At 39.6% G+C, this 24185-nt stretch overlaps 3 protein-coding genes and 1 non-coding gene across 4 annotated transcripts; 2 read left to right on the forward strand and 2 right to left on the reverse strand.

The window, feature by feature from the left end:
• Window positions 1-21: 21 nt before the first annotated feature.
• On the reverse strand, window positions 22-1686 carry LOC116194365. Its single transcript, XM_031523172.1, has 7 exons — window positions 1558-1686; window positions 1236-1283; window positions 1093-1139; window positions 741-807; window positions 608-651; window positions 444-501; window positions 22-342 (listed from the first exon to the last, which is right to left on the reverse strand). Exons 1-7 carry the CDS (start codon window positions 1618-1620, stop codon window positions 292-294), a joined length of 378 nt encoding a protein of 125 aa, XP_031379032.1. The 5' UTR covers window positions 1621-1686; the 3' UTR covers window positions 22-291.
• A 9709-nt stretch (window positions 1687-11395) lies between these two features.
• On the forward strand, window positions 11396-16192 carry LOC116196239 (cinnamoyl-CoA reductase-like SNL6). The gene is made up of 5 exons (XM_031525867.1): window positions 11396-11800; window positions 12797-12984; window positions 15043-15240; window positions 15411-15564; window positions 15680-16192. Exons 1-5 carry the CDS (start codon window positions 11539-11541, stop codon window positions 16021-16023), a joined length of 1146 nt encoding a protein of 381 aa, XP_031381727.1. The 5' UTR covers window positions 11396-11538; the 3' UTR covers window positions 16024-16192.
• A 340-nt stretch (window positions 16193-16532) lies between these two features.
• LOC116198340 lies at window positions 16533-16634 on the reverse strand. The gene has a single exon (XR_004155275.1). It is a non-coding gene; the product is annotated as a small nucleolar RNA snoR1 (small nucleolar RNA).
• A 2420-nt stretch (window positions 16635-19054) lies between these two features.
• On the forward strand, window positions 19055-23471 carry LOC116196240. Its single transcript, XM_031525868.1, has 2 exons — window positions 19055-19470; window positions 22593-23471. The coding sequence occupies exon 2, from the start codon at window positions 22602-22604 to the stop codon at window positions 23166-23168; it is 567 nt and encodes a 188-aa protein (XP_031381728.1). The 5' UTR covers window positions 19055-19470; window positions 22593-22601; the 3' UTR covers window positions 23169-23471.
• The last annotated feature ends 714 nt before the right edge of the window (window positions 23472-24185 follow it).

The raw sequence follows: 24185 nt of genomic DNA on the forward strand, positions 1-24185 counted from the left end.
AGTATACAATTGAATAACAGGTACACAAACAGACAAACATGAAGATATACATGCGCATAATCTGAAGCTCAAATTAAGATCTGTTTTAGAGCAGATCATCACATGTTACATTGTGAACAATTAGTGCAGGATGCACTGGTAAACGAAAACTAGGTATATATGATCTGATATTGCATTTGGTCAGAATCAGATGGGGGAGTGAACTCGGAAGTCCGAACACTGTCAATTATTGGGGAAGCCATTGAGTTGTAGAAAGATCCAGGCATAACACTGCACATCCTTTCGCGGTAGTTACCAGAGGCGATTTTCGATCACGGCGGAAACAATGCCTTTCAGGGTTTCCTGCAAGAGATGAAGGGATTACTCGCACAAGCTTTCTTCAGTCAGACACTATTTATAACCAAAGACTTGAAACAGATTAATCTCGAGTCTACAGAGCCTACCATCGAGTGGTCCTTGAGACCGAGAGAGAGTACCAATGGCCTGGAGCTACCGCAATTACTGATAACAGAGGACCCGGTCAAGGTATGATCATGGAGTTTCTTCCCAGCATTTCTCACAATATGATACCAATTATTCTAAGCATAATGCAGATACAGCAACGTACCTCACGTGTTCAATCAGCTGCCTGGCACAAGCCACCACCATCGGCTGTTAAAACCATCAAAGGGTCAGAGCAACCATCCAAGACCAAGAAACAAAGAGTTTGAAAAACAAATTTTCTCTAACAACCGACTTGCCTCGTCTCGTTTTCCAAATATTACAGACACAGTAAAAGTCGGATTGATCGAAACACCTTCCTCCTTCCTGTAAATGACAAAAAGATATTCTCGTTTCAGAAGGCACTCTCCTCTATAATGTATTAAGTTTCAGCAAGTCAAGCTCTCTCTGGCCCCGGCATTTATCTACTTCAGCATACCATCAGAACTTACAAAATTGTCCCTATTACATAGCTATCGTCTTCCTCCACAAACATTTCCATCAGAGCATTCCACATAATGACTACAGATTAGTGATTGAGTTGCTAGATGTATTCACAGTAAGACTTGTAAAAAGGGCGATTCACAGCCAGCCTGAATACGAAAGGCGAACCTTGCGTGCAGGATCGTCCCCATGGCTCCAATTTGAGTGACAATCACCTGACAAATATCATCTCAAAACGAATCCTTTCGTACTGAATAAACATAAATACACCTCGTCCCCCCAATTAAAGATCACGGCGATCGCGAACTTACCAGGAAATGATCATCGTAAGCACAAAGCACTACATCAGTGTCAATCCCCTGCCAATGAAAACAAAAAAGTGAACTTTCAGCAAGAGTTTCACGATAATTCGCATGCTGAACTTCGGGTAGACATTGTATTGGAGATAATCCTATCTCCACGACATTCAATCGAACAACTGATGGGCAAAAACTCAGGGAGCTTGACAAGGAACGATCAGAGTGAAACATCCTCGGAATCGAAAACTGGCCAGGGTTCCATTAGCTAACCCTATGAGCACTTGAAAGGCAGGCAGAAAGCAGAGAGGAAGACGGGGAAGGAAGTCAAACTCACATTGATCTTCAGCGCAAGCTTTTTGGCGGGCACTGTAGAACTTCCCATTGATGCAGAGATCATGAGTTCGGTCAGATAGATCAGAGCTCAGCTCTGAGTAGAGAAGCCTACGCCTTCTTTCTTCTCCAACAAGACAGGAATGGGCCTCAGTTTTGTTATCCGATGGGCCTATTTTGGGCTTGCAGGCCCAATTATCGATTTGGACTAAAATAAGTATGAGATATTTTCGTTCCGTTTGGTTTTAAAATTTATTTTTAACTCTACTCCACTTATCTTCAATTCAACAACACAATTATTAATTTTTCTTTTTTCTTCAAGTTTTTTAACCATTCAATTTAATTTTTAATACTAAATTCTCTCAACTATTCATTATTTTTTCACATGTTTTCTCATAATTCAATAACATAACCATTACAACCCAATTGAATATATATATACAAAGTTAGAATAGAGTTGAGCTTACCTCAACTGTAATCCCGAATAAGGCTAAATTTAATGAGAATTGAACTCAAAGTCTCTCGATTCCGGATCAAGTACAAATACAATTGCACCGAGCGCCCTCTTAAAATTTTATAAGCCTTTAGTCTCGTTTATTATGTTGAATATTTAACATAAGGTGTGTTGTCATTCTAGTGAAGGGACGCAACTTCCTGGTGATTGATCCAAGTTTAAATCACCTCAAAAATCATGCAGCATATTAGTCTTTATTGGACTACTGACTACGGTCTCCTAAGCTCGTAAGGTGCTCATGTGACCATGAAAATTATTCGGGCGAAGTCAAAATACCCCTCGTTAAAGAAAATAACATTACGAGTGCAATCTGCTTGATGTATTATTGAGATATGTTGTCCCACATCGAAAAATTGAGAAAGAAACCACAAGTTTATATGAGGCTTGGGTCCAGTAACCCATTAGCTTAAGCTTTTGGGTTGCAGATGAGCTCAAGTCCGTGTAGGTCCAAGTGGGTATTTTACATGGTATGAGAGCGGGTTATGTTTCCGCGCGCTCATGTGGGCTCACACCACGCCAGATTCGATTTCGAGGTAGCCAAGAGTGCGCCTCATGTTAATCAGGCCCAAGAGTGGTCCGGTCCAGTTCCGAGGTAGCTAAAGGTGCACCTCTAGTTAGGCCCGAGTGTGGAGCTCGAGGCTAGTTTGGTATTTGTCCCCCCTTGCCCGAGCACGGAAGAGGATGCCCGGTTCGGGTCAGTTGTTAAGGGCGGGTGTTTAAGGCACGTGGCACGTGTTGGACCACACGTGGCCACGTGAGGGTGAGTATTGAGATATGTTGTCCCACATCGAAAAATTGAGAAAGAAACCACAAGTTTATATGAGGCTTGAGTCCAGTAACCTATTAGTTTAAGTTTTTGGGTTGCAGATGGGCTCAAGTCCGTGTAGGTCCAAGTGGGTATTTTACATGTATAATCATGCACTAGCTTCTTCTTACGGATTATATCAGACTTTATCAGTTTTATCGAGATATGCTGAGACAGATTATCAGATCAGTTGGAGAAGATGAGGACGAATTCATTAGTCATTATTGTTGGAAAGCTACGTCGCGTTCCTTTCTCGGATGGTCCTCGACTTCTCTAAGCAGTCAAATTATCATTGAATTTCCCCATAATTGTGAGTATATAATTACAAGAAGAAAATTCCTTATGAATTTATTGATCGATGGTGAAGGCATTGTGAATTGATTGATTTGACGAGAAGGAACTGCGTTGAAAAATCATCAATATTATAGCCCATCATGCACGTACGATAAAATGATAACATAAATTGTGGGATTATCTATAAATTAACTCACATAATCTGCTGGTGCTTTCTAGGAGATTTTAATTTTGCTCTTGATCATTATTAAAAAAAAGAAGAAAAAATTACAGCGTTCATTAGGAATTTATATTCTCATCAGTTTTTCTACTGCTGGAAAGCCCTGCCTCCTTTGACCTTTGATTGCAGCAAGCAAGTGCGCTTCATTAGGAGCATAGACCGGATTTTTCTCACTTGTCAGTTACTAAAGTCCAGTTTTGAATGACTCTCGCAGGTGATGACGACGTCGAGTTGGTAGCGGATAAAGACTCAGCCTTCAGGCGAGCCGTCCGGTGGTGTGGTAGTTGTAGAGTTGCCCTCACCAAATCGAGGTTGCCGAAATATTATCCTACTAGAATTTCGAGGTTGTTCAGAGGATCTGGAGAAAGCATATATGAATCCCAAGCCACGAGGACTAGAAAGGACCTGCGATAACCATAAGGACGAAATCCAGCTTGCCAAAATTGATGAGGGGTCTTCCTATTGTTAGAGGGTGCCTCTAGAAAAAGAAGAAGCGTGTTTAGGTAATACCTAACAAAATTTTCCATTATATGTTGGACATCGACATTTCACGGCCATGATTGCATTTTATCCATTAGAGACCTTGGCAAAATGCATTTATCTATAAAGGAGGCAAGTTCCATTCTGATGTAGTGCAGAAAAAAAAAATATTCTCGCCGAGAAATGAGATTTTGAGTTTAATTCTCATCAATAGATAAAATTATCTGTGTTCATTTATTTAATTTTTCATTTTCTCGTACTGCACTCGTGGATTTCTAACCCTAAAAAAACAAGTCCCATTCTCTCCCTCTCTCTTTCTCTGGACAGCCCCATTCTCTTTTTGTACTAAGCCATGACCATCGATGGCAAATAGAGGAAGATTACCAACAATGGATTGATGGATTGTGTTCTCTTTTCGGGTTGTAATCCGAAATAGGACAGACGACAAAAACCAATGAAAATAATCTAACGGTAAGCGTATAAAGAAGAACCCATGCCCCTCGTTTTGGTCGATGAAAAGCAACATTCGCCAATGTCATCTATCGATTGACACGGACCAAACCAGGAACATGGCCATTCGATTATTGCATGGATATATGTTTAGCTGTCAGACTCATTCATTCTCTGCCCCGATTGATCTTAGAAATATTGGAAGAGCAAGAGGATGACGGGTAGGTCTGTTGCGAGGATGGAAGCAAAGCCACGTATATCATATCTCAAACACATGAATATGATGCCATTTACTTACACATTCATCTAACCTTCTTTCCAATATATCTTTTTCTTTATCGTCATATATATATATATAGATGTACACCTTACGATCATTGCATTTTGGTGAAATGGACATTCTCCTAAACAAAAGGGACTATATATCCAAAGGTGGAAGCAACCTTACATGCTGTATCTTCGATTTATTGCCCCAAACACAAGATAATATGTGTGTGTGCCGGCTTTTTTTTTTTTTTCTCTTTCGGTTCATTCAATGTGCTCAAATGCTTGCGGCAGGTGCCCAGGCCATTCGATGTGAAGATCACGAGGGTTTGATTTGCTTACGCTGGAAGAATCAGTCAAGTGTTTCGCAAGAGGATTCACAAATAATTAAAACCAGAGTTGGAAAACGAATAAATTACCGAGATCTTGCATCCTATGGCCCTGAGGGAGGCTATCACGTATGGTCCATATAAATCTGATGACCACTGGAAAGCCCCGGTGCCACTATGTGAGGCAATTTGGCATAGCCGGATCGGTGTTAATGTTAACACGGATTATATATATCTTTGGATAAACAAGCTAGGGCTGGCTGGAAATTACGATCTAATTTTTGCTTGATAATCAATTTGGATGTGCCATAGACTTCCTTGAAAGATAAGCCATAGCTAGCCCGTCAATGAGTTCTTAATGATGGGTTGGCCCTTTAGTTTGATTAGGTAGAGCTTTTGTTTAAGGTGGCAATGAACGGGAAAAGCCTCATTAATTAATCGGAAGACTTTCTTCTCCAAAGCATCAAACCCATTAAACTCAATTAACTATTCTGCCAAGTTAAATAAAGCGTCGGGACATAGCTTGTACATGTAAAATAAATCGAAAATCACCACCACCTCAAATTGGGAAAAAAGAACAAATGAATAAGAATTGGTTCAAACATTTCGATACTTATTCATCTTAAGTAAAGTCTCAAATTGGAGTCTTATAATTAAAGAAAATCCTTAATTGCGAGAATTTTACTTCTTAGTGAGTCGACTCTGCTCGAACTGGATTGGTCAGTCTCATTGAACTTTCAAATATCAAAATACGAAAGAAAAGAATTAGAAAAAAAAAAAAGAAATCTTGTTCCATTCCCGGATGGCTCATTTAGACGGAATCCATTCCGAGACAGGAGTCCGTATTGATATGGTGATGCAAAGGGTACACGAGTGATCATCCGAAGAAGAGATGATAAATTTTTCGATAACTATAATTCGGGAAATTACCTTACTTATCATGAGGGAATTTAATTAGTAACACTCATTGACTATTTAGTTGTAAATCACTAATATTCGTTGAATATTTGTCGAAAATCTGAAAAAAAAAAAATTTTGGGCCACCACCCTCTGTCATCTGAAAGAGTCAGAGACGGCAAATAACATAACTGATTGAGTAGGATGCGAGGGGGTTGGTTTTCCTTTTCTCATAGCGCAAACAAGGCCACGATTATCTGTTCTTCACCTCTTAAGGTGCGTTAAAGAGTACACATCACCCTCAATCTTCCTTCACTATTAACACTACTTAATTAATGTTCGTGTCCGATCGTTACGGCACATGTTCAGACGATTTCATCATCAACTCCATGGCCCAATATAGCCAGAGATTTTTATGAATCTGACATATCCACTGTGGGTTTCAATAATTACAAGTCTACCAAGATTGCTAAGTAGTGGTAAGGCAATGGGACAAGTGCCCATGGGAGTTCTATATCAATACCCCTTAGCCGTTTAGGTTTTCTCGATTTTTTCTTATTTTAATTTAAGTGAAATATGATTCTTAATTTTTGTGATAAAAATTGCAAATCATGATTGAGAGTTTTCTTATGAAAAGAGGAAAAAAAAATAGCATTAGACTAGACAAATTGTTGGTAAATATATGGGATTTTTTGTTCCCTAATTGGGCAAGTGGCCATGGCAGTTCTATTTTAATACCCTTTAGCCGTTTAGATTTTAGGTTTTCTCGATTTTTTATAATTTTAATTTAAGTGAAATTATGATTCTTAATTTTTGTAATAAAAATTGCAAATCATGATTGAGAGTTTTCTTATGAAAAGAGGAAAAAATTTATCGTTAGATTTGACAAATTTTTAATAAATATATGGGATTTTTTTTAAGGCAGGCTAACCGGACAAGTACCCGTGGGAGTTACATTTTAATACCCTTCAGCTCTTTAGGTTTTAGGTTTTCTCGATTTTTTATTACGTTAATTTAAGTGAAATTATGATACTTAATATATGTATTAAAATTTGCAAAGCATGATTAAAAGTTTTCTTATGAAAATGGGAAAAAAATTATAGTTAGACTAGACAAATTTTTTATAAATATATATATTAAATAAATTTACACTATGTTAATTCCCTTATACATTGATGCGAGACGCGAGCCTTGTGACGTTCCGCAATAAAATTAACCTCTGTTCGTGATTAGTTGACCCGCGATTATATTAATATATGGTACCAGAATATCGATAGCAAAGCCTCCATTAATCAATGCAAATGGGTCGACATCTTAGACGAAAGATATATATTTACTCATTCAGAAATTAATCAAGGAATCAAATTCATAATCATAACAAAAAAAAAATATTTATCACATTGGACTGGAAGACCCCGTTTGTTTTCCCGAAATTTGATTTTAACTTTAACTTTAACTTTAACTCAACACACTACACAACAAAAACACACGTTTCCCAAGTCAAATTTATAACTACATCTCATTTGTCTTTTTCCACAATCAAAATCAAAATCAAAATCAAAGTAACTTTAACTCTGAATCCAAACGGCCCGATTGAACACATAGGACATTGCAATATACCATATAAACACATCGAATACGCCAAAATCTAAAACTGAGATGGGATAAAGGAATTTGGTGCGGTTATATATGTAGCCGTTTAGAATCATAAGATTTCGGGTTTGATTTTTATCATAGTAGTGCTATCAAATTTTCGACATACCTCCTTATATATAGCTTTTAATTTCTCTTTACTTAATCCCTCAATCATAAGTCACAGAGATATCGATTTGATGTTACTAGTTGCTCGCCGGTCAAACAGAATTCACCGGCGCCTATCAAAAAGTAGAAGTCACCGGGCTGGCAATCGGGTGTCGCGATCGAGTGCTTCAGATGCACGACTGAGACTATGCAAATACGCCTTCGAGATCTCCAGCATAATATAATTCGGTAAGAGAAAGTATCATAAAATGTCGACTAAGATGACGGCCTTACGAAGATATACAAGTCTTCGAGTCTATAGTAGACAGTATACCAGATTTCTAATTGAACGATCGCGGATAGTACGAAATAGCCACGTGATAATTTTCTCGATCCGGAGAGAGATGCTGTCCCCGTTGGCACGATTTGATTGGGCGTTTAGGAGCGGCTCAGGTCCCCCCACGACCACGAAGGTCTCATTAAACAGAGTAGATTTCAGCTAACCCCCCTCGCTCGTCCTCGGCCGGAGGTAAGTAAAGCCATCTCGTGCACACCAGCCGTTCAACACGCGTGGTCCACAAAAAACACACTTACCGGCTCCGAGTTGTTTCCCTTTAGCCGAGCCACCGAGCTTATCTAATATCACCTTTCTAGAACCTTTGATTTTACGCCACTGTATAACCCAACGTTTGACGTCACTCTAAAATCCACTATCTTTTAAAAAATTATCTAAAAGAACATAACTTTCCATTTTTGTTCTAAATCTTTTAATCGCATTGTAATTTCTTCCCTCGGATTGATGGAAAAGCAGACACGGGGGACCCAAATTTATATAATATGTATATATGTATGCACAATTGCATATGACATATATTTTGATTCAAAAAAGCTGATGTGACCTGCAGGTGGAATCACATCCCATGAGGTGGTGAACCTGGCCAGAAGTTACCGGCATTCTCATTTTTGGGAGTGGTAGTTGTCGGCGAAGCCCCACCCCCTGTAGTAGTTTAAGAATGAGATCCTGAGTTGGAATTTTAACGTACATTTGGTTTTAGAGTTTAGTATAGTTGATTTTGATTTTAATTGGGTTGTAATAATTGTGTTGTTGAATTATGAGAAAAAATGTGAAAAAGTAATAAATAATTGAGAGAAAATAATGATTGTATTGTTGAATTATGAAAAAAATAATAGATAATTAAGATAATTTAATATTAAAAATTGAATTGAATAATTAAAAAAATTGATGAAAAATAGAAAAGTAATAATTGTGCTGTTGACTTTTATTGTGTAGTGAGTAGAGTTAAAATTAGAGTTAAAATTTTGAAAACTTGATTGTAAAATCAAACGAAGCATCTTGAGGGTGCTGTTTCAACGATGATCATCACCTCATGAGATGAGGTCACTGTAAATCCAGTTATCGCTAATGATCTCACGCCTTGGGTGGTGATCGCTGGTGAGATCTCACCCCCAACTAGGGCTGGGATGTGTATGTTTTCTATTTTTCTATTTTTTAGAATTAAAATATATACAAGAAAACATGTATGTATATTATATTAATTTGGGTCCACTTATATGTCACGTCAGCTTTTTTTTTTGTTGATTTCGATGGAAATATAGATGGTGGATTGAATTCGAAATAAAATGACAAGTGCTTGATATTTTAGATAATTTCTTTTTAAAAAAAATTAGCTCAAATCGAGCTGAATGTCAAAAGTTGGGTTCTATAATTTTATAAGTGGCTAAAAAAAACTACTTTCATTTGATAGTTGGATCTGGCCCCTTATCATACAGCTCCAGCCTGTAGTATTTTCCTTTCCTCCCACTCTTTTTTTTTTCTTTGGAATTTTTGTTTTTTGGTATGATGAATTGGTCAATAAATTTTAAATTAGCTCATGTTTTCTTGACTAGCTCTAAGCCTGCCTTAGCCATGCATCGCAGACAAAACAAATCGAGCAGCGTTCTTAAAAAAAGTAATAATTTTGGGGAAGTTGAAACGTAAAAATGATCTTAAACAATGGATAAGATAAGAAGCATGGAACACCCGTAGGTTTGAATATTATGAAAATGATCATTGACCCGCTTTCTCTTATAGATAAAGCGGGGCCTAGGCCCAAAGAAATTAAAAAAGAATATACAGAGTTGAGGTATAGACTTATAGTGGCCCTAACAATATCGCAAAACAATATCATTTCTGAACTAATCGGTAAGAGAATTGATACAAGCAGAATCTAACCAGTCATGGAACCCTTTTTCCATTCAAGGTGCATGATCGCTCGAGAACCTTTCCATGGCATTCATCTGCATTAAATAGGGATTTCTAAAATCATAAGACTGTCATATATGTTGTATTTGTGAATGATTAGTATAGACATATAGCTCATATTCGTACTGTCATATGAGCTACGATAAAAGAAGTGTGAGAACTTGAAGTAGTTTGGATTATTGAATTTTTGGACATTAGGGTGCGCATATCGCAAATAGAAAAAAGAGTGTGAAAATTGACATGAATTGGTTTAGATAATTTGATACCTCCTTCTACTTTAATAAGTTCTTGAAATTAAATTTTGTCAATAGAAAAAATTTACAACTGTGGGAATTTTCACCCTAACTCATTGTTTGGATGGATAGAAATGAAGGGAAAGGAAAGGGAAGTGAGTCAGATTTTGTATAGAATTTTTATGAGATTGTTTGGAAATGTAGTTGAGTTAACTCTATTCTATTTTAACTATATATATATATTTAATTGGGGGTCTAATAATAATAAGGTGGATCAAGAAGATAAAAAAGTAATGATTAAGTTGTTGAATTATGAAAAAAGGTGAGAAAAAAATGAATAGTATAGAGAATTTAATATTAAAAATTGAATTGAATGGTAGTTAAGAAAAAAATTGAAGGAAAATGGAAAAGTAAAAAAAAATTGAAGGAAAATGAAAAAGTAATAATTGTACTGTTGAATTGAAAATTAGTGAAGTAGACTAAAAAAAATTAAACTCCAAACCAAACAAAGCCTAAATTTTTTAAGTAATTTCCCCTTTTATCTGCCCTTTTCTCTCTCTCAATTTCCCTCCAATCTAAACGAATCGACACAGTTTAAATCTCGATTGGCAGGTTTATTAGGCTTTCAGATACCAAGTGTTGCTGACATAAAAAAGAAGTGTGAGGAAATTATGGCTTACCAAGTAAACGTACATAAGTAGCAATCTTAATAATTATTCAGAAAAATGGGCAAAATGGACAATAGTGACTACCGTAAATTTATTGATATTTTTATCATATGGGTTTTTACGTATATTCTATGGTTTTACCGTTTTCTCAAATCTATCGTAAGCTTTAAAAATTACCCAAAAAGGTTTATGCTTTGCATCTTGTTCCAAGTCTATGACGGTGTCAATTTGTCTAATGTAAATGAGCTCCAAACATACCCCATGATTTAAATTTTTCTCAAATTTATCCTATATTTTTAAATTTTTTCTCAAATCTATCTGAGGCAAAGGGCTACTGTAGAAAAAAGGATCTGCTTACGTTCCACCTCAGTAACACCGTTAAATGTTAACAAAGAAATTAACGTCAGAATAGATTTGAAATCAAATGTAAACCATGAGTCTTTCTGGTTAGTTTTTAAACCATGTGATAGATTTAATAAACAAGTGATACCATGAGATATCTGGCGTAATAATCCATTTATCATAAAAAAAATTAACTAACCTTAATTTAATTAGTCTAGCCGCCCGTCCATTAACGTATTAATCTACAGAAGCCGACTTAGCCGAGCGAGCCGATCGAATTATCTCATCAACTTAGTTTGTTCATTAACTTCAATTTTTTCCCCAAACATAAGGAAATGTGCCTCTCTCTCTTTTTTGCATGACTCCGACGTTTTCCCCTCAAATTATAAGCCAAACCACTCTCTCTCTCTCTCTCTCTGCTCTTTAAGTCCCGATCACGGGACGAAGAAGGTTTAGAGAGTATACTGGTCGACGAACGGATTTGAGATGGGGATCGTTCGTACCGAGGAGATCAAGAGGACCGAGATAGAGGAGTTCCAGCGGATGCTCCTGAGCTGTGCCTCCGTCCACCGGAGGAAGGATGAGGAGGGGCTGAAGCGTGGCCCGAGGGCGGGGCCAGGGCTCGTGGAGGACGATGAACAAGACAAGGTGGTCTGCGTCACAAGCGGGGTGTCTTACCTGGGCAGGGCCATCGTCAACCGCCTCCTCCTTCGTGGCTACTCTGTTCGTATCACCGTCGACAATCAAGGTACGTCGTCCGTCGTCCAACAACCGTATATATAACATCCGTTTATCCAGGCATACCAAATTTGCACATATAGATTTTAGGTCCGTAAATGAATGTTGGGCCGGTTTCTCTCCTATATGGAGAATGATGAGGGCGGGTGATGGAAGTAATCCCACATGGAAAAATTGAGAGGAAATCCATAGGTTTATAAGAGATAATGGTCTAGCAACCCATTGGCTTAAGCTTTTGGGTTGCGGATGGGCCCGAGTCTCAAGTAAACTCATGGATTTTTCCCTACAATGAAGTTACTCGTCGCGTGGATGATCATAATCACTAAAGAGTTTTACTGAACATGCTGAGATTCGGGAGAGTAACTAGCTGGTTCCGTCTTTATGTTTAACCATATATCAAAGTGTGACCCGAAAGAGAATACCGCGAGTTTCGATGGTGTTCGCTCCGCGGTATGTCCCATCGATCATAGCCTTCCCAGGAAAGATCAGATGCAAGGACCTTCTGGCTGGATGAGGCACGAATATGTCAAGATCATATTATTCTGACTCGATGTAGGTTTTACCCGCTTCACGCGTGCATCATCGCCTGGTTCGAGTCACACCCGGTACATATGAAAGAAAAAGAAATGTCCTGATTAGCATTAGCATATACTAACGTATGGGGAATGGACCTATCGGCAGAAAGTCAATGGTCTGATGTGCAGGCCATTACGAAACATAATATAACTTATATAATTCGATGATGTTAATGTACCAACTAAACGCCATTTTAATATGTATGTCGAAATCCGCCTCTAAGGACGAACTGAGCGACAAGATTTGGGTTTGTCGCGTGGACCAAGTAATTTTACCATTTTCTTTTTCTTCAAGTCATTAAACAATTGGGTTTTTTGCTACGTGGATATACCGTGTTCATCTAATTTATTTCCTTAAGATATATATATTTTTTCTAATATATGTAATAAATAAGTATTTTTGGGGTGCTAAATTGGAAATGGAAAAACAGAGGACCTGGAGAAGCTAAGGGAGATGGAGACGACAGGGGAGATGGGAACAGGCCGGGGCCGGAGCAACTTCTGGGCGGTCGTGGCCAAGCTGAGCGACGTCGGGAGACTGTCAGATGCCTTCGAGGGCTGTCGTGGCGTGTTCCACACCTGTTCCTTCGCTGACCCCGCTGGCCTCTCTGGCTACTCCGTAAGTACTCTCCATTATTCTGTAATTTCCGTTTTATATTTCATTTTTAAAAATTTTTAAGTAGTTGTCTCCCTAAATTTGCATTTGATTAAGAACCTACTGTCATTGAATCAACCACATGGCGTGACGTGATTGGCGAATTGCGTTCCAAGGGTCTCAATCACTGGATTGATGGTTTAAAATTGAAATTAATTATAAGTCTTTTTTAATTGATATCAATAAAATTGAGGTATAATTTTATTCTAAATTTCATTTTTAAATATTTCAGATGTAAAATTGATAATTAAATTTTAATAGTTAAATTTTAATAATATTTAAATATAGTTTTACCACTTTAATAATTTTCAATAAAATAATAGTTTTTATCTTTATTGCTTGAGTCAACCAACTGTGATCCCGTAATAAACTGAATGAGAGAGAAACATTATTACAAAAATACAGAAAAATAAATTGAAGCTTGGAGGAGAAAAAAAAATAATTTAAAGAGGGAAGTTGACTGGTACTTTTGAAAAAAAAAAAAGAGGTTAACAAGGAAAAATTTATTAATTTAATTGAACATTATAAAGGATGGATAAATTCGAGATGCATAAAGGGGTTGTGAAAACTAATTCAATTGAATCTTATCCATACTCTATAATATACAATTAAATTTATGCAACTCGATTAGGATTAAATTTATGCATAAAGGAAGGATAAATTTATGCTCGTTATGCATACACCACGGAAAAACGGGCCTAGCCCCACATATTTGGCCCGATGAAATGAAAAACGTTGGCAAAAATTGCCTGGGGTTGACCTACTTTTAACCGATATTTTGGGAAACATCGGCTAATGTTAACCTTATGCTGACGTTTTTCAACTTTTCAGACATCGGTCTTTGTCATGGATGTTGTTAAAGTTGGACAACATATTATAATTTCACTATTGGAAGTAGTCAAAATTGTTGTAAAAATGCAAAAAGTTAAGAAGTAACGCGTTATCATCTTATTGTTCAATATGTTTATATTGTTATTTGTGACTTATAATAAAAGGGGTAATATGTTATTTTGATATGAAAGTACGTTTTCATATAACATAAGATGTTATCGAGAATGATGTTGATGAAATAAATCTTTGGAGATTAAATTATGATGGTCTTCAATATTTGTCGATCGATTCAAATTCATAGCTGCTCTTTATCAAAAGAAAGATTTAGTTAGGATGGTGCAACATTTTCAAAATAATGAATTTTGTGACATTTGTAATCGCGTTGCTCTTTCATTTTAATTACATGAAAGAAGATAATTATTTCACATGAATTTGGATACGAAGCTAATCGAAATCCAATTATCGATAATGGAATTGAGTTGAAAGAGACTTGTTTCTCCTTAGTTTGACTAGATCACAACTAAAGTTAAAAGAAACCAAGGCCACATTCCGATCATACAAAACAACTTTTAAATTCCTTGTAGCCTAGATTTCCTCGAAATCAAAAGAAACATCCTCACAAGCATGACCACATATTATAAGAGATCAATTAAACAATTAAAAGCGTGTGTTGTATTCATATTTTACTTGAAACACACTACTTGGTTTCACGAAAGGGACTTATACACACAACTTGGTTTCAATTGAAAGGCTTGTGTAGTGTTTTTACGAATGAACTCTTAATTTATGACATTAAAACCGCGCAATGCATATATATTTAGAATTAATGCTAACTGATGGAAGATGAGAATACGCGATGCACAAAGCTATCACTACTAAGATTTGAATGCGGGCTCTCTTTTGCTCAGAATCAAGGGCGAATATCCGCACTCGGCAACAGAGAAGTAAGTGATTTCATTGTTCTTCGGGGAAATTGATGAAAAAGAAAGATGCCTTTCTGAACATGGAACATGCATGATTGTCGAATACGTAATAAACAGTAAGCACGAATCTTGTGTGAGCACATGAATCCGGTACATGCCCCGCACGGATCTTCTATGAATCTAGTCATCCCCGAATCGGGATCGAAACATTCGGTTATGTCTTTCGTGCATTTCATTCTAAATTTTTACTGTATGATGATGATATCAGAAATCGATGGCGGAGATAGAAGTGAAGGCGACGGAGAATGTGATGGAAGCTTGCGCGAGGACGCCATCCGTGAGGAGCTGCGTGCTCACGTCGTCGCTGTTGGCCTGTGTGTGGCGACCAGACGATCCTGATAATGAGCTTTCCTGTGTGATTAACCCCGAAAGCTGGAGCAACGAATCAGTTTGCCTAGACAAGAAGGTACTCCCTCGTATACTGAATCACTTTGTTGTATCGTATATGGTGCCGAGGCAATTTAACGATGATTAACCATGAAATGTTGTATTAAGTAAAAAATTTTGACAATGAAACGGCAACCGATCGAGTATGCCTTATAGTTTGTTTCGGTGCTTTGTCTGAGGCTCTGTCAGCTCTGGTATGCGTTGGGGAAGCTAAGGGCGGAGAAAGCTGCCTGGAGAATAGCTGAAGAGAGGGGATTGAAGCTCACAACCATCTGCTCAGCTCTCATCACCGGTCCTCAAGTTTGCGGCCGGAACCCAACTCCGACAATTGCCTACCTCAAAGGTATATGTTCATCTGATCAGAAGGAATTCTGAGCATTTTTAATTTGGTAAGAGACGCATTTTTTTTACTTGATCCACAGGATCTTATACTGTCTTCCCATGTGCAAACATTGCAGGGGCCCCGGAAATGTACATGAATGGGCTATTGGCAACGGTTGATGCCCTGAGGCTGGCCGACGCCCATGTGAGTGTGTACGAGGCAATGAATCATCAGATGGCATCCGGAAGGTACATATGCTTCGATCGAGTGATTGACAGGCCGGATAAGGCAGCAGGGCTAGCATCGGAAATGGGGTTCCCGATGGACAAGATCTGCGGGAGCTCAACCTCCGGGGAATTAACTCCCCGGCCTCGGTTTGAGCTGTCAAACTGGAAGCTCTCTGCCCTCATGTCAAGAACTCCCCGGTGCTGCTTCGAGGAGAGTAATGTGATTTCAGACGTCCATAGATTTTGTAGGTAGAAGAAGGGAGTTGGGTTTTCCCTTTTCATACATCCTATCCTCAATGTCCCGGAATTGAATGAATCTCATATTTCTAGTAATTACGAAATCAATTCCTAAATCTAGCTGGGAACTTTGTATCATTTTGTCCTGTAATAGAATCAATAGTTTCAGTATCACCACCGCAAAATGCAGCAGTTTGAGATTACATTACCGCAAGTAATTTACGAAACACTTCAAATAATTAACTTATAATTCAAAGAAAATTACGTAAAAAGCAAGTAAATTATGTATGTACAAAAACACTTTTCAACCCAATGTATTATATTATAGACTTCCCAATGTTCATGGCAGGAAAAAATAAAATTCCCAGATATGTTTTTTTTTTTGAAAAATTGTAATTTCTTTCCGGGAAAAAACTGCAAATCTGATAGAATACAACTTAATTATCAAATTTTAACAAAATAAATGTTACAAAAAAAAAAAAAGAAGAAAGGAAAATGAGGGAAGAGCAAAGCGGAACATGGGGGGGCTCAGAGAGTAGCTGTATGTGCTCATGGAAGAAAGCTTCCATGGAAGCTTCTTCTCATACAAGAGGTGTCAGAATTCATATAGCACTCTTCATCTCCGCCCCAACCCATCTCCATAACCACCAATAAAAAGATCGAAAGATCGGAACTTTGACTCGGAAATTCATTGAAACAAACAAGAGAGGAAGATGATCAGGGTAGATCAATTCGTCACTCACTGAGATGAAATCAACATATACAGAGGAAATTTCATTGAGAAATCGATGAAGATAAGTGGAAATAGCTCCGAAATTGAAAAGATGAAACAAAAAGATTTTCGGGGAAGAAGGGGTAGCACACTAGCACTAGCAGTGGCTCCTCTTTGCGGCGCGGGGTAGAGTGAGAGCGAGACCGGGAACTCACTCAGTATGTCTACTAGGGTTTACTGCCTGCCGCTTGCGTTCGCTGGCGGAGAGGACTGGAGGAAGACGATGGCATTTATAAGAAGCCACCCAATCCAACCCTTGAGGGGGGGGGGGGGGGGGTTGGCGGGGCGGAGCGGGTCTCTGTTTGGTCAAAGTCCAAACTCTACCCCTGATTATAACAGAGCCCTAGTTACTAACACGTCGGGCCTGCGTAAGCATGGGCCTGGCCCAGATAACAAGTTGGTGGCCCATCTATATCAACTTGCTTTTGCCATGTTTCATCCGATTGTCTGCCGCATCGATCGAGAAATTATCGTCGGGCCGGTAGGATACTCTCTTACAATCTCGTACTTTTTTTTTTTGTTTCTTTTCACTTAATAAGAGCCATATCGTGAGTTAATGGTCGTCCTGGAACCATTCGTCCCATGGGTTATTGGCCTGGTATAAGTCTCACATGTTTCGCTTACGAACGACAGATTGATTGATCTCCTTAGCTACGAATGGACTATCCTTTTATCTAGCATCTCTAAAATGCTCTATACATAATTATTGGACTGAATAGCAATGAATTATTGGAGATAGAGAGGGAGAGTACATTACAGCGACATGCGTCTTCGTTTGGAACAAATGAATTTTGAATTTAAGTCTTAATTAGTGGTCACCAGCTTTACATCTCTTTTTATACTATTGTATGATGTCGATGGACTTCCCCAGCAACAGGGAAAATAATCAAAGATGGGGAAATGCATGCATGCAGGCATGAGATTGGCGAAGATCTTGGCTTCTGATTTTGATTTATAATGATTGCGACTAAGAGTGTTGAAAGTCAAATTTTCAAGTCGGTCGCAGGATTAGATCATATCAAATCTCGAAGTCCCAATGAATGAAACCGTTCATGATATCGCAGCAGAACACACAGAGAAGAGAGAGAGAAGAGTACGGATCGCCATAGAATATTCAGCTGCCTGTGCGGTGGCAGAGAGAGAGAGAGAGAGAGTGACTCTGACTGACTGAGGACTGAGCAGCGAGCGAGAAGAAAAGGAACCCCACACACACATATACATACACACAAAACATCAACAGATTAACGATCAGCACGGTAATTTAATTATTAAGTATCAAGCGCTTCATTTAAACATTACGAGTTTGAACTTCATTGAGAACGTAGAGCACTTCACTATATGGATGTATTATGAAATGACGGTGATCAACCTATAATGTTTGATCAAATGGGCAACGAATTAATAACTCGATCTAGTCTTTTATTAAAAAAAAAAAACAGACTTTCGGCTCCGTCCAAAGATTCGTATTCTGATCTCTCTGCGTCTTGAAAATCAGTGTGTCGGCACGTGTCTGCCATCTCGCACGTGCTCTCCCCCTAATGCAGCTTTAGCAACCGCCACCGTCGACCCCACCCTTGACCCAATAGAATGGGGAGCAACTTAACATCATGGGAGGCATGGCAGCTCCAATCACCTCGAAGCGTTCGTGTGAACGGTCCATGAACCGTACCGTGAAATTTCCCAGAACTTGGAATATAAATACTCGGACTCTAAAATTTCAGCGCGAGCTAAACCTGCCAGATGAAATGTGCGTGCATGCATGCAGTAATGTACCTCTGATTCGATTCGTTAATACTTCTCCACACCCATCCGACATCACTATATACATTTCGAGGTCCGAGTCCGACCCATATGAGATCAAACCAATGGAGACTCAAATTTGGGCTACCTCATGTCAAACCCTGATCGGCAGAGTGATTACACTTTCCTGGACCGACAAACACCTGGACGGGTCTTTCGCTCCTTGAACCGATACGATTTTCATCAGAAAGAGATCATAATTCCTCGGTCCGGGTGCGGTAAACGCATCCGCTCGGGGAAAACGCAGAGGCCGGGAGAAGCAAGTAATTTCTTAATCAAAAGGATTGATTGATGATATATATATATATATATATATATACATTTTGATGCCTTGGCAGTGGAGGCAGCTATATTCGCTGTCATCGGGACTATTGAATTAACTATTCCCATTTCCCATCCAATCTATAATTAATCTAATATAATATGATATCCTTCAAAGTTCAAACCTTTGCCCCCTCGAAAATTTTTATAATTTCAAAAGATGCTTCGCTGTTAATGCTAAACAGAGAGCTCCCAATTTTCTATTGTCCCCTTCCTCCCTTCCGTATTTGTTTATCTCTCTCCATTAACAAATCCGATGCCCATAGAGAAAGAGATAGATAGATAGAGAGAGAGGGGGGCTAGAGAGAGAAGGGAGTGTCTGTTGTCTTCTGCTAGAAATGGTAGATAAGCAGCAGAGCAGGAGGCAGCAACACCAGCAACAGATCACAGCATTATCAGATCGACGAAGTCCGATTTCACATCCGTTCCTTCTGCGACGGACCGATTTCTCGACTATTCGCTCGGCTTTCTGGTCTTCGAACTCAGTGGAGGGAGCCGAAGGAAGAAGCCACGCTCTGATCTGATTCCTCTCTTCAATCCGATTGCCCGACTGCTCCCTCTATCCCCGAGGTGAGTCGAAATTTCATATTTAATTAAGTAGTTCTCATAAAGATAGTCTCATGGAGCGAGCCTGCATGTCTGATTTGTGACGGTTGAGAACTATATATATGGACTCGACTCGAGTCGTTAGAAAAAATACGATTTACTAACGCATCAGGCTTACTGCCATGGAAATAGTTACCCTTTGACCTGGTAGTCATTCACTATCAAGTTGAGGTCATCACATTGTTATATATAGTACGTCAATAACTAGATTTACTAACACAACTTATCGGGGGAAAAAAAAAAACCATCACATTAGACTTTCGATTTAAGCTCATGATAAAGTTAACTGATCTGGATAGTGGGTTCATGGCTATATTAGATTACTTTCTTACATAACAGATATTTCTTGTTGCATGAAGCAGATGCGTAAGAAACAATTCAGTACTGAAACAGTTTATACGTCCGCCTATTGACCAAACACACTAAAGAGCTATCTTTTGGTAAATATTTTGTCAATGAGATCTCGTGTTGTAAAATTTTTCGAGGTAAGAGAGCAATTCTTCTTTCAGTGTAGTGTAGCGGGTTAGGAATGCTCGTGTCGGTCCATCGCAACTTGTGATTAAGGATCACCATCACATGTGGAGGCCCACTGACCTCCACGTGAGATGGACCCAAGGCCGCAGCTCTTTGGGCAACGGCAAAGGGCGGACCTCAACTTACTCAACCATATAAAAATGGCTTATAGCCCACGGAATTTATTTGAAAACTACATTAAGATATTATAATTTCACTACATTTGATTGAATATTATCTTTGGTCTCGACCAAAAATAAAAAGCAAATAGGTATTTAATATTATCTTTGAGCCATATATTTATACATCTTAGGGGGACATGGCACATTAGCTGGGCCATGAACCCAGTAGGTGGGGAGTGGCATTGTTCGTATAATATATTCTTCCCCTTTTGTACCTTCTTTTTTGGGTAGGATTCCCTTTTTCTACCTTTTTCTTTGTCGTGAAAAATAAGGAGACCAAAGCCTCATAAAAAATAAACTACACAATAAAAGGAGACATATGGTGTTGTAGCCCGCTCTTCATCTGTAATCGAGAAATTTTCATTTATTATTATAAGTGTAATTTTCACGTCCCTTTATTTTCCTTTCTAAAGGTTATCCAAAATTATCATACATTTCGGCTCATATAATGTTTGATAACTAGTGTAGGCTCAAGATTTGTGACACGAAGGTTTTGTCCATAAAGCCCTATTTAAGCTTACCTTGTATAATTTTATCCTTCAATCTTGCTAATAACTGTTTGTCTTCGCCATGGAACTTAATACCTCATCATTCACATAGTTCCCCACACCACACAGATACATCCCTCGGGGAAGTTGAGCACACATAACTTCGTTTCCACATACACCGCCAATAATTCACGACGTTCTCTGCTTGAGAGAGATCATTTGTTTTGACATGATTCTCACTGTTTTGTCCTTAAAAGGGAGAAATTAGTAGAGTTTGTCGATACCCTTATCTCTATTCAAAATAAAATTTTGTATCTCGTTAGTTTTGAATCATGCATGGAATATAATCAAAGGAGGAAAACATCTCGCCGAAATGGCTTTATGGAATCGAGCCGCATGCCGCGAGTCATATGTAGCAATCAAATCGGGTGTTCATCGAGCCATTGATGTTGGGGGGAAGTAGTGGAATTATTGGGATGATGGGGATCGAATTAATGCAAGAGACGTAGATAGAGAGGTCTCACATTCTCCTCGGAAGGGCATGGAGGGACCAAGGGGAGGGCCTTATTCTTCGACAGTCCGTATGTCTGAGGAAAGCGGGATAGAGACAGGTCTGTGTTTGCTGGGAAGCCCAAACAGGGGCTGGGGACAATCTGAGGGCTGAGATTGAATCTCAGGGGAGGGGGGCATCTACGGCAATAGTCTTTCATTAACTCGGCTAACTGACTTGGATGTGTGTCCCTTTTTGTACGACTCCCTCGCATTGCCCTTTTCAGGTACCGACGCCCTTTTTCTGTGTTCCCTCCCATTTCACCCAACCCAACCCCACTCCCCCTCACTTGCACGAGATTGGTTTATTGTGTGTCTAGTGTTGTCCTCGCGATAGGCGATCGGGCTCGACACGCGGCCCGGGGACGTACAATGATGATTTATTTCATCCGTTGTTTGCATCTTGGCGTCCAATTCGATTCGTCGACTTATAGGAGCGCGAGTCTTGAGAACAGTCACCTAATGTTAGGAATCCATATCATCCATATTGTCTCTTGTCCACAGCTACCGTAAAAATTGCTCGATGACTGCTGTTCCTTTTACCTCCATGCGGCATTGTTGTAAATTCATGGGAGGACGATAACATATATAAGTGCATAGGGAACCTTGATCTCGTATCACCACATGGTAAAAGTATTATCGAGAAAGATGGCGCAATCAGTATTGTTTTGTTATTTGATATGTGAGATTTGGAAAAAGGCTGTTCGCGGAGGAACTTTGAAACATTTCTGCATGGAATCTCCTTTACGAGTAAAAAATGTTAATTTTGAGTTTCCAACCAAATATTCATGTGATGGGGATCTTGTACGTTGGTATTTTTCATTATATGGCATGGTCGGCAAATTAGTGTTGGATTAACACATTGCACTGCTAATTAATTACGTAACTTAGATGGTGACTCGTGTGGTTAGAAATGAATCAAATTACGGGTCCATATCCATTAAAAAGAAAATTCATGGGAAATGAAAAAAAGAAGAAGAAGAAGAATTAGAATTAAATGGGCGTATAGCCACGCGCCTCGGTACTCGGGTATACGTAAGCGTGGGGCAATCAGTGCCCTGCGGAATCCCAACACAGCCGAGAACGATGAAGGAATCATCTCAGGTGCCCACGCGCGTAGAATACAGCCAGTGTCTGACACGCTCTGACGGGGCGCGTTGGATCTCCACTTCCCAGACATTAAAATACTCGGGCTGGGAGAGGCTACTTAAGAAAAAAAAACTGCATGACAGAGGGAGCTCCACTTCCCATGCTGCGAGCTAGCCTTCTGTCTTCTCCTTCCAAGCTCCGGCGAGAGAAGTGAATTGTCCGTCAGGGACTGATTCCTTTCCCTGATCTTCTTCTTCCTATGCAGGGTCGAGAAATGGAGGAGCCCGGCAGCCCCCCGCCGCCCCGGATCCTGCGGAAGCGCGGCGGGCCCGGCCCCGGCCGGCATCAACACCAGGACCCGTCGGCCGCGGCTTCGGACAGTGGCGGCGACGACCCGACTACGGTGAAGTGCACCGGGAAGCACTGCAGGTCCTGCACCGGCGCTGTAATAGCGGACTGCGTGGCCCTCTGCTGCTGCCCCTGTGCGGTGGTCAACCTCCTCACGCTGGCCTTCATCAAGGTCCCGTGGATGGTGGGGCGGCGGTGCCTGCGGCGGCTGTCGAAGAAGAGGCTGAAGAAGCGCCGCGAGAGGCTGGAAATGACGACCAAATGCCGGTGCCAGAGGAGCTGCAGTGACTGCGGGGTTGACTCGCTGAGCGAAGGGATGATAGAGTTCACGATCGGGTTCGGTCTGGAGGAGATGATAGGCCGGCAGAGCTTTGGAAGCGGTAGCTGGTTCGAGGCGGATAAGGGCGGGTGGCTGGAGCTGTACCCGGTCGGGCACTTGAGCTTTGGCCGGGTCTCCTTCACGGGCATTCAGATTCAGCCGGCCAAGGTCTAAATCAAATTAGCTATATCTTGTAAATCAAATCAAATCTCAGCCGTCGGATTGATCGTGGGTCCCGCGATCGACCATGTTCATCAGTTCAGGGGAAGTCCAGAATTGATATGGACTGACATCGTTTCAGGTTCGATCTCAAAGGGTAGAGTCTAACCGGCAATGGCGTTGACAGAGAAGGGGGAGGGAAAATCACAGAATGTGTCATATAATTGTTTTCCCATGAAAGAAAAATTGATGGGCAACTTGTTGTATATCATTTTACATGGTTTCATCTCACTTCAGTCGACTCTCGACTTCGCATCATCGACTTTTCCTTTATCTTCCATCCGTTTGCAGGAGAATGCACACTATTCCTGATTATGGTTCTGGTTAAAGAGTTCATGATTCGTCGCGGTGTCACAATCTCTAAGCAAGAACATATGATTTGAATCCTAAATCGGACCCCTTTGCTCTCAAATAGATCAGGACAGTCTACCTCAACTGCTAAAAGTATGTCTCAATTACCTTGTCGTAAAATGTCATGACATCATGAGATTTTGCGCCGATGAGATGTTTCTTGATTGGCCTATTAATTATATCGACATATGGACAACGAATGCATGAGATACCTTCTTGCGCGCGATCATTAAGTTGCAAAGCCGGGTGTAGTTAATGAGAGAGAGGGAATTGATAGAATATGTCATATGAAAATGAAAGGCGGATATTAATGACTTCTATATTACGATGCTATATAAGTATGCAACTTTAATATAAACAAAGACAAACATAAGATAACACTGAGATTCTGTGGTCACAGCAAACAACTGAAGTGATTTGCTGCAACTAAAGAAAGTGAGCAAAGCAGAGCCCTTTGGGGACCACATCATATGTTTGGAAAATTGAAAATGATCCGTCTCCTAATTCAATCGAACTTGGATCAGTTATTGCCCGTTAGTCTTCCAAATACTAGGTAGTCTTACGAAAAAAAAAAAGGTTCTGAAGTTTACGGTATATTGCATATTTCTAGTAGGTCTCGAA

Source organism: Punica granatum, chromosome 2 (genome assembly GCF_007655135.1).
Source record: "Punica granatum isolate Tunisia-2019 chromosome 2, ASM765513v2, whole genome shotgun sequence".
Taxonomy (NCBI): Eukaryota; Viridiplantae; Streptophyta; class Magnoliopsida; order Myrtales; family Lythraceae; genus Punica; species Punica granatum.

Coding starts and splice junctions, on each gene's coding strand:
- LOC116196239 (XM_031525867.1), top strand. CDS start 11,539: ATGGGGATCGTTCGTACCGAGGAGATCAAGAGGACCGAGATAGAGGAG. Junction 12,985..15,042: donor CTGGCCTCTCTGGCTACTCC/GTAAGTACTCTC, acceptor TGATGATATCAG/AAATCGATGGCGGAGATAGA. Junction 15,565..15,679: donor GACAATTGCCTACCTCAAAG/GTATATGTTCAT, acceptor CAAACATTGCAG/GGGCCCCGGAAATGTACATG.
- LOC116194365 (XM_031523172.1), bottom strand. CDS start 1,620: ATGATCTCTGCATCAATGGGAAGTTCTACAGTGCCCGCCAAAAAGCTT. Junction 808..1,092: donor GGGACGATCCTGCACGCAAG/GTTCGCCTTTCG, acceptor TGTCATTTACAG/GAAGGAGGAAGGTGTTTCGA. Junction 502..607: donor CAGCTGATTGAACACGTGAG/GTACGTTGCTGT, acceptor CTCTGTTATCAG/TAATTGCGGTAGCTCCAGGC.
- LOC116196240 (XM_031525868.1), top strand. CDS start 22,602: ATGGAGGAGCCCGGCAGCCCCCCGCCGCCCCGGATCCTGCGGAAGCGC.